At 40.6% G+C, this 13042-nt stretch overlaps 1 protein-coding gene across 18 annotated transcripts in view; it reads left to right on the top strand.

Annotated features, from left to right (window-relative positions):
- Positions 1-13042, top strand: part of ITPR1 (inositol 1,4,5-trisphosphate receptor type 1) — a 191537-nt gene that overhangs the window by 100476 nt on the left and 78019 nt on the right. For all 18 annotated transcript variants that reach the window (XM_026074800.1, XM_026074799.1, XM_026074806.1 and 15 more), the window contains 4 exons: positions 311-431; positions 1081-1265; positions 2592-2740; positions 3739-3850. In XM_026074800.1, the coding sequence (XP_025930585.1) occupies positions 311-431; positions 1081-1265; positions 2592-2740; positions 3739-3850 (567 nt within the window). The remainder of the gene's footprint in view (positions 1-310; positions 432-1080; positions 1266-2591; positions 2741-3738; positions 3851-13042) is intronic.

Raw genomic sequence — 13042 nt, 5'->3', positions numbered from 1 at the left:
TCTGACTAAACAGATGAAGACTTATTTTCCTTAGYCAGACTTCAATTACTAAGGCTTTATGCTTTAGAAGCTATTAAGTATTTCCCTTCCAGCCTTCATTCCCACCCTTTCCACTCAGTTGCTGATTGTGTGGTAGATACAGTGTCTACAACATGAAGTTGCCTAATAAATGGATGCAGACTGGTTAGAAGTGACGGGGCTGCAAGAATCCTGGCCAAAGCTCGTAACCTGTGTTACTGCGGGGTGACGCTGATGTGTCTCAGTGTGATGTGATGAGCTGGATCTTTTTTTCTTTAACCTTGTGTTCTAGACCCGTCAACCTGTGTTTGTACAGTTGCTACAAGGTGTGTTCAGAGTCTACCATTGCAACTGGTTAATGCCAAGCCAAAAGGCATCGGTGGAAAGCTGCATTCGGGTGCTCTCAGATGTAGGTAAGAAGTGTACCAAAGGAATCAGATCTAACTGCTGCAAACATGGTCATCAGTTATTTGCTGCTTATGCGTCATCCTTTCCACCAAAAAGTACAGTTTACCTCCAGCAGGTGCTACTTGAACTAACTCAGAGCCAAGGGATAGTGCAAAGCCAGAATTATGTTGGTATATTATCATGACTGAACAATAGGTGTTGTCAGTGTAACCCGAAGTGCTTTCCTGATTTAACCTCAAACTCTGCAGCCCTATTGATCTATGGGGGAATGGTCCATTTATAGTTTAGTGCCACTCCTCCCAATAATTTGCGCTGCTTTTAGTAACGAGAAGAGTAATTTGTACTGGATATGAGGCCAAACTCTATTGGATAGGTGCACGTGTGTTAGCGTGAATGTTGCTTGTACGTTTGTGTAAGCACAGATTCCTACTCATGCACTTTGAATGTAGTAAACAGCTCCAAGGTATGAAAGCCTTTTAAAAATAATGCTACGGAGAGGTCTGACCTGTTACGCATGGGTTGAACGTTGTATTGTTTAAAGTGCATGTGAAGGAGATTGTGGAAGGAATTGCAAGTAGAGCTTGTCTTGTTCTTGTTTTCATTGTAATATATGGGCTAAAGGAGTCAATTCTTACCAACTTATGCTTATTGCAGCAAAAAGCCGAGCAATTGCAATTCCTGTAGACTTGGACAGTCAGGTCAACAATCTCTTCCTGAAATCTCATAACATTGTACAGAAAACTGCAATGAACTGGCGAATGACCGCAAGGAATGCTGCCCGCAGAGATTCGGTGCTTGCTGCCTCCAGGGATTATCGAAATATCATTGAGAGATTGCAGGTGACTACACAGCACCCCTTTCTCCTTTAACCACTTGCATGTCAGCACAAAGGAGGTATTTACTAAGTAGAAGGACATTTCGGTATTAACTAGTCAGAATGCCGCATGGTAATTGAGTTAGCTAATGCTGAATGTAATAATGTGTATARAATCAAATATAAACCATTGTATCCAGAAAGGTAACTGAACGTTCACAGCTAATGAGTATAGATGCTTGGCCCTGGAAGATGATGATATTTCAAGTTAGTGGTACTTAAAACATTCTCATTCCACTGTTAGTTTGAAATAAAACATTTCTTTAAGACAAGACTCTCATTGTCGCAGTTTTCCAAACCCCTCCAGTGTTTTGCTCATTGTACATCAGAACTCTTTATATAATGAAAGGTATAACAGCCCTGCCTGGAAACCGCTGCAGAACTTGAAATGAATGAATGAATTGACCCTTGCAACCAAAGTCATTTCCCCAAAAACAAAGCATGGGCCTTTTTATATCGTTTCTGCTCAAAAGAATGTAGTGCTTTGTTACAAATGGAGACTAATGTGTTAGACCTGTATTTTATGTTCAGATCTGTAGAAGATTCAGTAAAGCCTTTTTTTATACCAGATAAAATTCGTTATCTCAAATTGTGCCTTCATCCTTTTGAAGATTCATTCTCTGTTCAAAAGCTTTTCTGGCAAGCAGTTTTAACTAACTTTACATAAACTTACAATGTAATGCAAAAACACTGCCCAACCCAGTCTCACTGAAATAGTTCCTCGCTTTCCAGCCATTCTTGTCTATTTGTCCATGTCAATTTGATTAAACTTTCTCTCTGGCTTCATATACATTTCAATATTTTCTGCTTATTTAAGTATTAAGATGAATGTGGTCTTGTTTTAAGGTAGCTACAGCTTTACAAAATGCTGATGAAAAGGGAAGTATTTTGTTTTTGCATAATTTTACCAGTAGTACTTTTTTTATCAGTTTGTGTAAGCATAAATATCCTGATCGTTATCACAAAGTTTCAATGCAGCTATGAGTCTACATTTTTCTGTCCTTCTCCCATATGAACAAGAGCCACCTACAAAGATGGGGAGGGCAGGGGAATTAAGTAATCTGGGGCACTGCTGAAAATTAAGGCTTCCTCTTAAAGAAAACTATTAAAAAAAAATAAAACTGAAAGTCTTATCTGGCTAAACTCTGAAGTCTTTAATCTGTAGAGTCTACCTAAGCAGGACAGACTTCTGTCCTATCTTTTTTTGCGGTATGTTTAAAAAAAAAAAAAAAGCATATAAATTTATATGTATTTACTGTTTGTTTAAAATCTTGCTATGGTTATATTCCAGGACATAGTATCAGCTTTAGAGGACCGCTTACGTCCTCTTGTCCAAGCAGAGTTATCCGTACTGGTAGACGTGCTTCATAGGCCTGAACTGCTCTTTCCAGAGAATACAGATGCACGAAGGAAATGTGAAAGTGGAGGTTTCATTTGCAAGTAAGTTGTTTTGAGAAGTCTGGCTGGCTGAAGTGTTTTGTTTGTTTCTTTCCTCCCAGTTTTCCCATGCCTTATGGAATGATGCCTTCTTGCCTGGCCTTATGTAAAGCACAATATTTATGGTATGCAATTTGCCCTTGAAAAGATTAAGTTCTTTGCTTGGGACTGGAGGAAGACTGATTGCTATGCCCTCGCAGCTGGTGCTTGAAAACCTCTGCATTTGTGTAGCGTATAAACGTAATGAACAGTACTGTAAGTGAGCAAAATTTTTTGAGCTGATCCCTGTTACTCAGTCTTCATCTTCAACCCTAATCATGTTTGCAAGATACTTGTCTTTGTAGCACTTATTGTTGGGGTAATATGACAAAATCAGCTGGTATCACATGCATCACTTAAATGCCCAAATTTGGAGGGAAGGAAAAGGCAAGATTATAGGATCATTTAAAGGGCGATTAGATCCGAATTCAGGTTCTCAGATCACCTCCTGGAGGAGCATGCTTTCTGTTACAGATTGTAAACAGTTTAGGGAAACTAGGTACCTAACTTGAGTGGCCCAGTTAGGTAATAAATGCTGGGTGGAATGGATTTCTAATTGTACTGTCCAGGACTCTCAGTATGTTTTCTAACAAACTAGTATGTGGAATATTTTTCTTCTTACTGTAAGTGTTTGTTTTGGAGGACCATCAAATCTTTAATTCCACTGCCCCCTCCTCTGATTCCTTTCTCCCGTAGTCAGAAGGGTTTTATCTGACTGTTTTCCAGCCAGGAGGACTGGAGTTTCCTTCACAGCTTCAGTGAAGTCCAAGGTAGCTTGTTAAATATTGCTCTTCAGAGGATATTCCCAGGATCATTGTATAATGGTACGAGAAAACCAGGTTTCAATTAAACTGTTGATTGTAGCTTAAACCAATCAAGTAAGATAGCCAGCCACATATTTCTTTTCCCATTTTTAGAAATACTAGTACTAAAATGCACTATGATCACTTGGTTATTTTCAGGTTAATAAAGCATACTAAACAGCTGCTAGAAGAGAATGAGGAGAAACTATGTATTAAAGTGTTACAGACACTCAGGGAAATGATGACCAAAGATAGAGGCTATGGAGAAAAGGTACGTAATTTACAGTTCATCATTCTCGGTTCACGCTCTTCGTTATTTGGTGAAGAAAAATAAAATTCTGGCTCTTTCAAGCTGTTTTGTATGTGTAAGCATTTCTGCACTGGATCAGGAACAAAACAGTTTTAGTCAACTAGTAACTTCATATATAATTTGAAAGGTAAATTTGTTTCTGTTGCTTTTTTACTTTAGATTTGCAAGTTTAAAGCCAATTCCTGCGGTTGCTGGCACTATAAAAAAAAAWTTTTTGATTACCTTTTTATGAAGGATGTAACCTCTTTATTTGCTTTCTGGGTCTAGGTGACTCTTCATCAGGTCACATTGCGATAGAGGTTTTTTGTGGTTTAATTTTAATTTATATGCATCTGAGTCATCATCTTTATGTGAATTATAGATGGAAACTGTCTGTACACCCACCCATGTTTGTTTCTTTCCCTTTACTTACATACAACTCCTTTGTCTTGCTGAGAAGAATGTTTTTCTGTAGCTACAGACAGACCTATTCTCTGTTTGTATCAGTCGAGTGTGTATATGCCTTTGTTTCTGTACCTAGTCACTCCTACATTCAATCTCAAAATCCTAATCTATCTCATTCATTTTTAAGCAACCTAGATTATTAGCGTGACCCACGGTAGGTATACAGAGGTCTACTGTAGTTGGAGAGCTGTTTAACATGATTTTTATTATAAAATTGTGGAAAAATAAGAAAGCAGGGTTAAAGCAGGATTATGGATTTTGAGAGGGGTTTAATATATACCTTGCCTTTTGAAATAACGGAGGAAGAACCCGTTGTGTTTTYCATATGTGAACTAAAAATAGACACACGTTCATTCTAGACTAAGGAAAATGAGCAAAGATTTGCAAATCTAAATTCTTAGAGGGAAACGGGGTTTCTAACTTGAATTTCTTTATATTGAATGTCCGTCTTGCTGCACAGATAGATTTCATATGTGTGGCAAAAGCGTACAAAGGAAAGAACTGAAACGATAAACGCTCTTGATGAACCTGCCCTCAAACAATTGAGAATGAACAGTCGGAATTAAGGAGGAAAGCGGTTTTGCGGAGGGACAGTCACTGGAACTGGGAATCTGTGGCTGGGAGCAGATAGCATCTCCTGTCACTTTCTCACTTGCAGTAGGGTTTAAAGTTGTTGGATAGTGCTATGTTCACAGCATAATAAGGCAAAAAACTTTAGAGACCAGACAGCTTCTTAATAATTGTTTATATCTGTAGCCACAAAGGAGACTGAGAAGCATCCGCTCAGCTCTTCTGAGGTCGCGGAGAGCAGGGGAACCAGTAGGGTTGCTGGGCTGAACGGCAGCTGGATGCTGCGCGCAGCCTCTGCCTGGTCCGGCCAGCTTAGCTGGAGTGCAGAGACCCGGAGGACGGAGGGTGGATGCCTAGGAACACACCGAAGGGCAGGGATGGCCCGTCCTGGGCTCCCGCCTCGTCAGGGAGCACTGTTACTACCCCRGGCTCTCGGTAATCCTGCCGTCTGCTTCTGCTTTTCCTTTCCTCTAGATCTGCAGTACTACCTAGGGATTTTTTTCACCTTGCAATAGCAGTACTTTTGAATAAACTCATTTACCTTGGGGGAAATGCCCTAACCAGCTGCAAGGAAGAAGCATGTAGATGTASGATGAGAAGGGGAGTGGCATAGGTAAAGTGCAGCAACTGCATGGAAATAGCTGCTTTTCTACATGTTAATCTCTGCTAAAGTGGCCTAATTTGTGCTGAACTGCAACTCTGTCTCTGCTAAGCCCTGCTGCAACTCTCCTTGCCCTCCCCAGCCCTATGGTTTCGGCTGGAAGTCTTCAGCCTCTATATCCCTTTCCTAGGACACCTGTAAGATAGCACAAGTCTGATCTGGAGGGGACTAGATAGAGCCTGCTCTAGCAAAAGGGAGTTAGGCTAGATGATCCTTTTTAGCAAGTGTCSAGTGCTGATTGCATTGCCCAAAGCTGGGGGTGTGAAAGATTAAGCATAATCATAGATTTGGCTTTACACTTGGTTAGTAAATTCATCAGTGTACAGTCTCCCAGCCATTAAAAATGGCTCGGAGAGACTGGTCAAGATCAGCCTAAGTAATATATAGGGTGGTTGGTCTTTTTTACACCAACACAACCCAAATGGAAGGGGTCCCCCACCCCCCTTCTTTTAATGCAATATGCCACTTGGAAATTTTTCTAAATGGAAATTAATTTTTAGGAATTACTTAGAATTTTTGGCAAACTTGGTTCAAGCAATATTTCTGGAAGATTAATATAACTTATACCATTGCAGACCATGGAGAACGCTACAAAATTTGAAAAATCTTCAGTGTGCAGAAAATGCATTAATTTCTGAAACAGTAGATCAGTTGCGTAATGCAAGACAAGAATATGTTTGCCTGTGAAATGGACTTCTGGATATGAAAAAGCAGCTGGTTGCTAACAGATAGACTGCTAGTGGTAGAACAGCTTCTACTGTCTGGCTGTGAGAAGTATAATTGTGCTTATTCTTCCATGTGACTCGTAACTGTATTTAATCGCCACTTAAAAAGTTATACCTTTGTTTTAAAATCATCCTGCAGTATATTTAAAAATCTTATGCTCCCATTCTAAATACAGGAGTCCCTAGGCAGCTAAAGGTGGCCAAACTTACTTTCTTGTGACCATTATCGATCATGCAAGCAATGTAGCTGTAGATAAAGATGCTCACAGAATTGACAACAGTTATAATATCTGGCACTTTTTTTGCTAGTAATTAATACTATTGCCACACAGTAAGAAACCTAGCAGTAGAAAGGCTGCTCAGACCATTATCTCCTCTGCTTCCTTTTCTTCAGGAAGTGAAGACTTGACATTTGTGTATTTTATACATCTTTTCCTAAACTCTTGCAAAGTCTTGCAAGTTCTGTAAGTTTTTAATTTGAAACAGCAGCTAAATTTATGATTTCGTGCCTGTACAGTTAAATACATGTACCTTTTCACATTTTATTTTTTTGCACTTTCTTACTTTTTTTTTTTTTACTGTGGATTTGAGTTTTCTCTTATGCAGATCAGGAAACTCTTGTCATTCCTCCTTTTCCTGATTTTCATGTTTTTTTCCCCCCACTTACACAGTGTCTGCTGTGGGATTTTTGAGGCTTCAGTTCTACCCTAGACTGAGTTGCTCTTACTCAGTCCCAAATTCCTAAATCTCTAATCCCTGTAATTCGCTGGTGGTCACTGCTGACACAGAACTGAGAGCACATTGCTTGAGCAGTGTTCAGCCAAAGAGTGCAAAGGAAGGTTTTTTGCATAGTGTGTGACTTGCTATAATACAGCATAGTACTCATTGGAACAATCTGACTTATAAAAAGACTCCACTCCTACTCTCGCGCTTAATCTCCCAGCACAAATAATAAAAACGCCGCACCCTCCTGGCCCCGTACTCGTCCCTTTTGTAGGGGGGAGCCGTAATGAGTGCCGCGTTGTCTGATTCCATGAGCGAAGGCCTCCATGAAACAGCTGGGGTTCCTCTGCAGCATGCAAAAAGTGTGGTGAGAACACAGATGTACAGAAGCTTGTGGGAAGGCTTGAAATTTTGCATATTGCTGAAGACTCTTAATCTTGGCTTGCGTTCAGGTTCTTGCAGTGATGGGTAGCATACTGTGGTATATTTAATAGGCTGAAAACTTTACTACATTAACTGTGTACACTAGACCCAAGTTTTTTACTTTACTGAAACGTGTCATTCATGCAAATCTTTCTGGGTGCCTATCGGAAGATTAGCTTCAGTTCTACAGTTCTTTGATTTTGGGAATAGAAACAGAGTTTTAAAATATGACTCCAGCTTCTGCTTATGAAGACCCAAAGATGCCTAATGTTGCTTACAGCTCATGCTAGGAATGACTCCTATGCCCAAGGGTGAAGTTCTTGGATCTTGATCAGCCAGCCCACATGGTTTGTTGGTTGACATAAGACCAAAGCCACTGTGCCTCCTGTCTCCTGCGTGCCCTGGCACAGTGCTTCCAGGAGCGTTAGCTCTGTAATACACCAACCTCCCGGGCACTCGCAAATGTCACTAATGCCTGCTGGAAAATATTCACAATGTTAGACTACAGCATTAAAGCGTTAAATAATTTATAAGATCCTAACATGAAATTTATTTGTCATTTCTCTTACTAATGCTTGCTTTCAATTCTTCCTCCCTCTTTCTTTTCCAGCAGATTACCATTGAATTGGATAATGCTGAGGTTTTAATTTTATTTTCTACGGTGTTGTTTCTATGTGTTTGTTTTATGAGAAGCACTGTGATCTGTCCTGTTGTCTCTTTGGCACTGACTTTTCCGATATGTATGCGTTGTGTCAGTTAACTAGTTGAGTTTTTAGTCTGCTGTGTGTCTATGCTGGGAATAGTTACCATAACTAATTCCATATGACATTACTTTGAAAACTAGTCCAAATGCAGTTATGATTTCTGGCAGTCTGCAATCATCTGGTGCCATAATAGTTCTCATAAACTTTAGGACCAGATTTGAGTGTCTTTGGAATATTAACTGCTGTAAGGACCATTAAAAAGTTGGCATTTAGCACCCCACAGTGATTACTACATAGTCTACAATCAGGTTCTCTTAGTTATTTGAAAGTCTAAATACTGAGTTTTAATGGCGTTCATGTATAACTTTGAAAAAGTTGTCAAAAGCCAGCTGGAGAAGACCCTAAATGATCTGTCTTTACTTACTGACTAGCGAGAGTCATTACTCATTTCCCAAGGTGCTTCATGCACATGAGACTAAAAAGGGCTGGGCCCTTGTGAGGAAACTGTATGGCTTGCTTTACAGAAAAAGATGACTCTCATGCTATTCATGAAAATATCTGTCTTTCCTGTTGCTTCTTAGTCAGATTTGGTATATAAAGCCATGTAAAACGTTAGGATGTGTTGTGAAAGCAGTGTGGTGTAACTTTATGAAAATTACTAACTTAGGAAGCTAGCTTTAGATCGTGAAAAACGTCGCTTCAGTTGGCAGTACGACAGCCCAGTCCATGTTTATGCTATATGTAGCTGTTSTAAAGGCGGAAAAAACATACTTGAGTGAGGACTTCAGTTAAACTGAAATCAAGCTTTCTAAGGACTTTTAAGTGGCCCATTTCATTCAGATACCATTATATAGGGGTGGAATTAGTTGAGTTTAACTGTCTGTGTTGCGGCAGCTTCCTCAGGCCTCTCAAAAAGAAAAAAAGTAGTATGGGCACTAAATTTGAGATTCTTTTTGTAGAAATGTATAATACTGCAAAAGTGATTGACTGACTGGCATATTATTCTACTGAAATACCAGGAAAAAAAGATATTTTCCTCTTTTGTGGTTTGTCTCCTATGTGCCTCTCCCAAGCCAACCTTTTATTTGGAACAAAATTCAACCACTTAATGCTTAAAATGTTACTCTTGTTTGTTTAATAGAATAGATAATGACATATGCTATAAATTATTTTCTGTAGAACTTTTGGAAATTAATCAACTGAATTCATCTGTGAACTTTTTGAGAACCAAATAATACTTGGAGACCTTGGCTGTTGAAATGGATTTGAAATCCTAACTATTAGTCACAAAAGTAGACCCCAGCAGACACATCCCCCAGTGCTGGGCTGAAGGACTTCTGGAGGAGAGAGTTTAAAAGAAAACTCATTCCTCATGAGAACAAACCAGAGTGCTTTGGGGGTGGTTAGTTTGTGTTTCCCAACCTGACCTATGGTTGGGACACTCGGGCCCCAGCTTTGCCATGTTCCTATGTCACAAGTCAGTACCATCATCTCAGTCTGCTCTGGGGTCCCCTCTTCAGGTGTTCTGACTACTTCGGAGCAGAAGCTCCATCCTGGATCAGAGATACCTTTCCTAAGAAAAATTTCCAGGAGTCTCCCATCAGAAGTTTCAGTTTCAAAGAAACTGAATTTTCCAATGACAAACTCATCAGAAAATTTTCAATGAGAGCTGCTCAGAACGTTCAATCTGCTGTTTGTGGCAATTTTCTACTTTTAGTTTGCGCTTCCCATTAATGGGTGTAGAAGATAACTGATGAGCACGATGTATTTAGAGCGTATGAGTCTGGCTTTTGTTCTGAATGGCACTTGTTTCATGTGGTGGAAGGCCATTTACTCCAGTGGAATTGCTTCTGACCTGGATGAGAATGAGAAGGCTCAGGTGTGTCTCCAGGCGTCACACCAAACTTAGTATTGTTTAGCTACAGGGGTGCTTTGATGTCTAACCCTTGGCGTAATTTTTTTCTGTTTTTTTTAACAAACTAAGATTTTTTCCTCTTCCTACCTGAGAACTGAGAATACTCCACCAGAAATGTGCTGTTTTTGAAAAGTTAATCTGTAGCATATTGACATTTCTATCGAGTGCTAGCCCCTTTAAATTACGTGGTTCTACAGCTTCCCAGAATGGGGTATATAATTCATCTTGGAGAAACTTCAGACAGAAGTTTGAATTGTTTAATTGCAAATTAAGTCATAATATGAAAACTTTCCCCTTTAGTTGCTGGGTGTAGCATGCTGTCTTTGCCTGTAATAAATCAGGCAGGGTGGGCAGAGCAATTCAGAGTTTGGTCTGAAGGCTGAGAAGGAGGAAGGTTCCTGCTCCTTGGTGGAACAGTGCCCTGGATATGGAGCAGGTGTGTTTATAACCCTCGGAAATGAGCATCATCTGTTTATAGAGAGGGTTTCAGACTGTGGCTCGAATCACCAAGAATTCTCAAAGGAAATCCTCATGTTTCTTTTTTTTTTTTTTTTTTCCTTGTCCCCTTGGCAATTGTAAACATTTAGGACAAAGAATACAGCAAGCTCCATTATTAATAGAATTACTAACTTCCCTGTCTGTCAAACTGGGTAGTTTAATTTTTCTGATCAGCTGAAATGCTCCGCATTCCCTCAGGATAAAACCTTATCAGAGTGACTGTCCTATGGCATAGCTGCATTATAATTTCACAGTATCTAGGTGAGATTGCATGCGTAGATAGATCTATACAACTTAGTTACTACTGTAAGGTAATTTCAGTGGGGAGGTCCAAACGCCCTTATGCAATGAACTGTAATAAAAAAAAGACGGAAGGTATGTACATCTACTATCAGATGTTGTAGTAGTAAGGAAGTTGGAGTTACAGTCCCTCTTAAAACTTTTTCTGACTGCAGACAGGGAGTGCCCTTTTCACTGGTGAATAATGCTGGAATCCACCTTGGCCCGCCGGAAATCCCCTGCAGAACAGGAAGGATTGTGACCGCCTGTAACCGTATGTGTCAGTCGGGACCTCGGTGTAACAGCGGCTGGCAAATCTGATTTTCTGAAGTACTTGCAATGCTGAAGAAGTGCTGTGGAAATGAGGGAAGGAGTAATGTGTTTTAATCCAGTTGGCCTTACATTGGCCTAGTTTATTTTTTATTGAGGGATTTATCTTAAAGGTAGCTTTTGGTGTCACTGTTGGAAAGGAGTGGCAGGAAGGAACTCCTGTCCTCTAGGAGAGGTGGTATGGTGTGGTGTTTGTTTTTAACATCTATTATATAGTCTGAGGGCCATGAACCTTCCTGGTACAAATACGGGGATAGACTTTCTAAGCTTTCACAGATGTTTTTCAAACTCTGCAGCATCTAGTATTGAGGCAGGCCTCACATGAAAGGTTTCTTCTGGGGACAGAAATTATGATATACTGAAAATAAAATTTGTTTTTTCAGTATTTCCAAAACATTCAGGTTCCTGTAAACTGTAAATGTGCACAGACCTTTGGGATGGGGTCTGTGAAGACTGGTATTAAAATAAAGAGCAGAAAACATGTCTTGGAAGATGGAAAAAAAGCATGATTGGTTTTAATAGAAAACCAAAACCCGGTGCTGCTTTGGGTGCCCAAGTCACGATCTTGGGGAGCTGCATGTTCAGAGCTTGTCTTTCTGTTTCCGCTCTGAGCTCCTGGTGCTGCAACTTCGCAAAATTTCCCAGAGCATTAGACTGATGTTACGAGCTATGACACTATGTGGAGATTAAAAAGCCAAACAGGGACTTCTTAGCATAGACTCTATGCAGATGTTTTAGTAAGAGGGAAAGAATAAAATCCTTAGATAGGACATTGACATGTTCTCTGTAAAAGCTCTTGGGCTGAGTCTCTCTTAACCTGCTCCTTATGTGCTGGGCTTGTACTCCTGTATATTTTATTCTTGATGGAGTTGTTACCAATGCTGGCCTCTCTAAGAGGAGGCTCAGGACCAGACTAAACTTTTCCCGAGTGTTGTCGGGTGTGAATCTTGACAGAATGGTAACAATTAAACCCCTGTTGCAATTGGATACAACAGCTTGACTCGCTTTTAGTTCAATTCATAACCCACAACGAAGCCCAAACACTGTACAAGGGCAGATTTTGTAGTGCTCCAAATCTCAGGTTGAGATGATTGCATGAATCTTGGGTTCACTGTGGTCCAGGAGCATGACTCCAGTAGCAAAGCGCTCCCCCACTTTAAAGCTTTTCTGCCTCTCATGCTGAGTTCCCGGTCCGCTCTGCTTGGATTTAGACAGGCGTCGGGAGTCTTTAGGCACCAAGATGTATATGTCCTAGAGAAAGAGGCTGCTATTACGGAAGGGTGAGTAAGGAGGAGAGAAGTGTTAGCCTTCTCCTGCAGGTGGCATTCGCATGATGCCGAATGTGACTGGGAGATGTCCTACTTTCCCCCCCCCCCCCACATTGCAGTGAACTGCTCCATTGGGCACCTGCCAACATTCAAGCAGCAGTTACATAAGAGCAGCTTTTTTTCCTGGAATTTAGGCCCGCTGCTGATGTGTGACCTTCAGCAGTAATTGCCAATAAATGTGGTGGAGCTGTTTACAGTTGCTTCAGCCCGTGCTGAGGCTGCCAGGAGCCGAGGCTGCAGCGGTAGCTGCCGCGGTTGTACGGCTGCTGGTTCTTCTCAGGATAATGCTGTTCCCGTATGACTGGATCTGTATTTTTTTATTATTCAAATTGTCTGCCTGGAGAAAGAGCTCTCTTGAACTCTTGTTCCTCTGCAGAGCTGATGGTGATCTGTCCCTGAGCCCGAACCCTGGGCAGGGATGGTCCCTGGCCTGTCGTCTTTGCACATAGCTAGCAAAAACCAAGGAGACCAAATACAGCAAAACTCAAAGCACCCTGAGTTTGCACTGTAATTATTTAGCTCAGAAGACTTTTAGCATTTGAAGTAAATAACT

This window comes from Apteryx rowi, unplaced genomic scaffold (assembly GCF_003343035.1).
Source record: "Apteryx rowi isolate R43461 unplaced genomic scaffold, aptRow1 scaffold_4, whole genome shotgun sequence".
NCBI lineage: Eukaryota > Metazoa > Chordata > Aves > Apterygiformes > Apterygidae > Apteryx > Apteryx rowi.
This window is presented reverse-complemented; position numbering and strand designations above follow the sequence as displayed.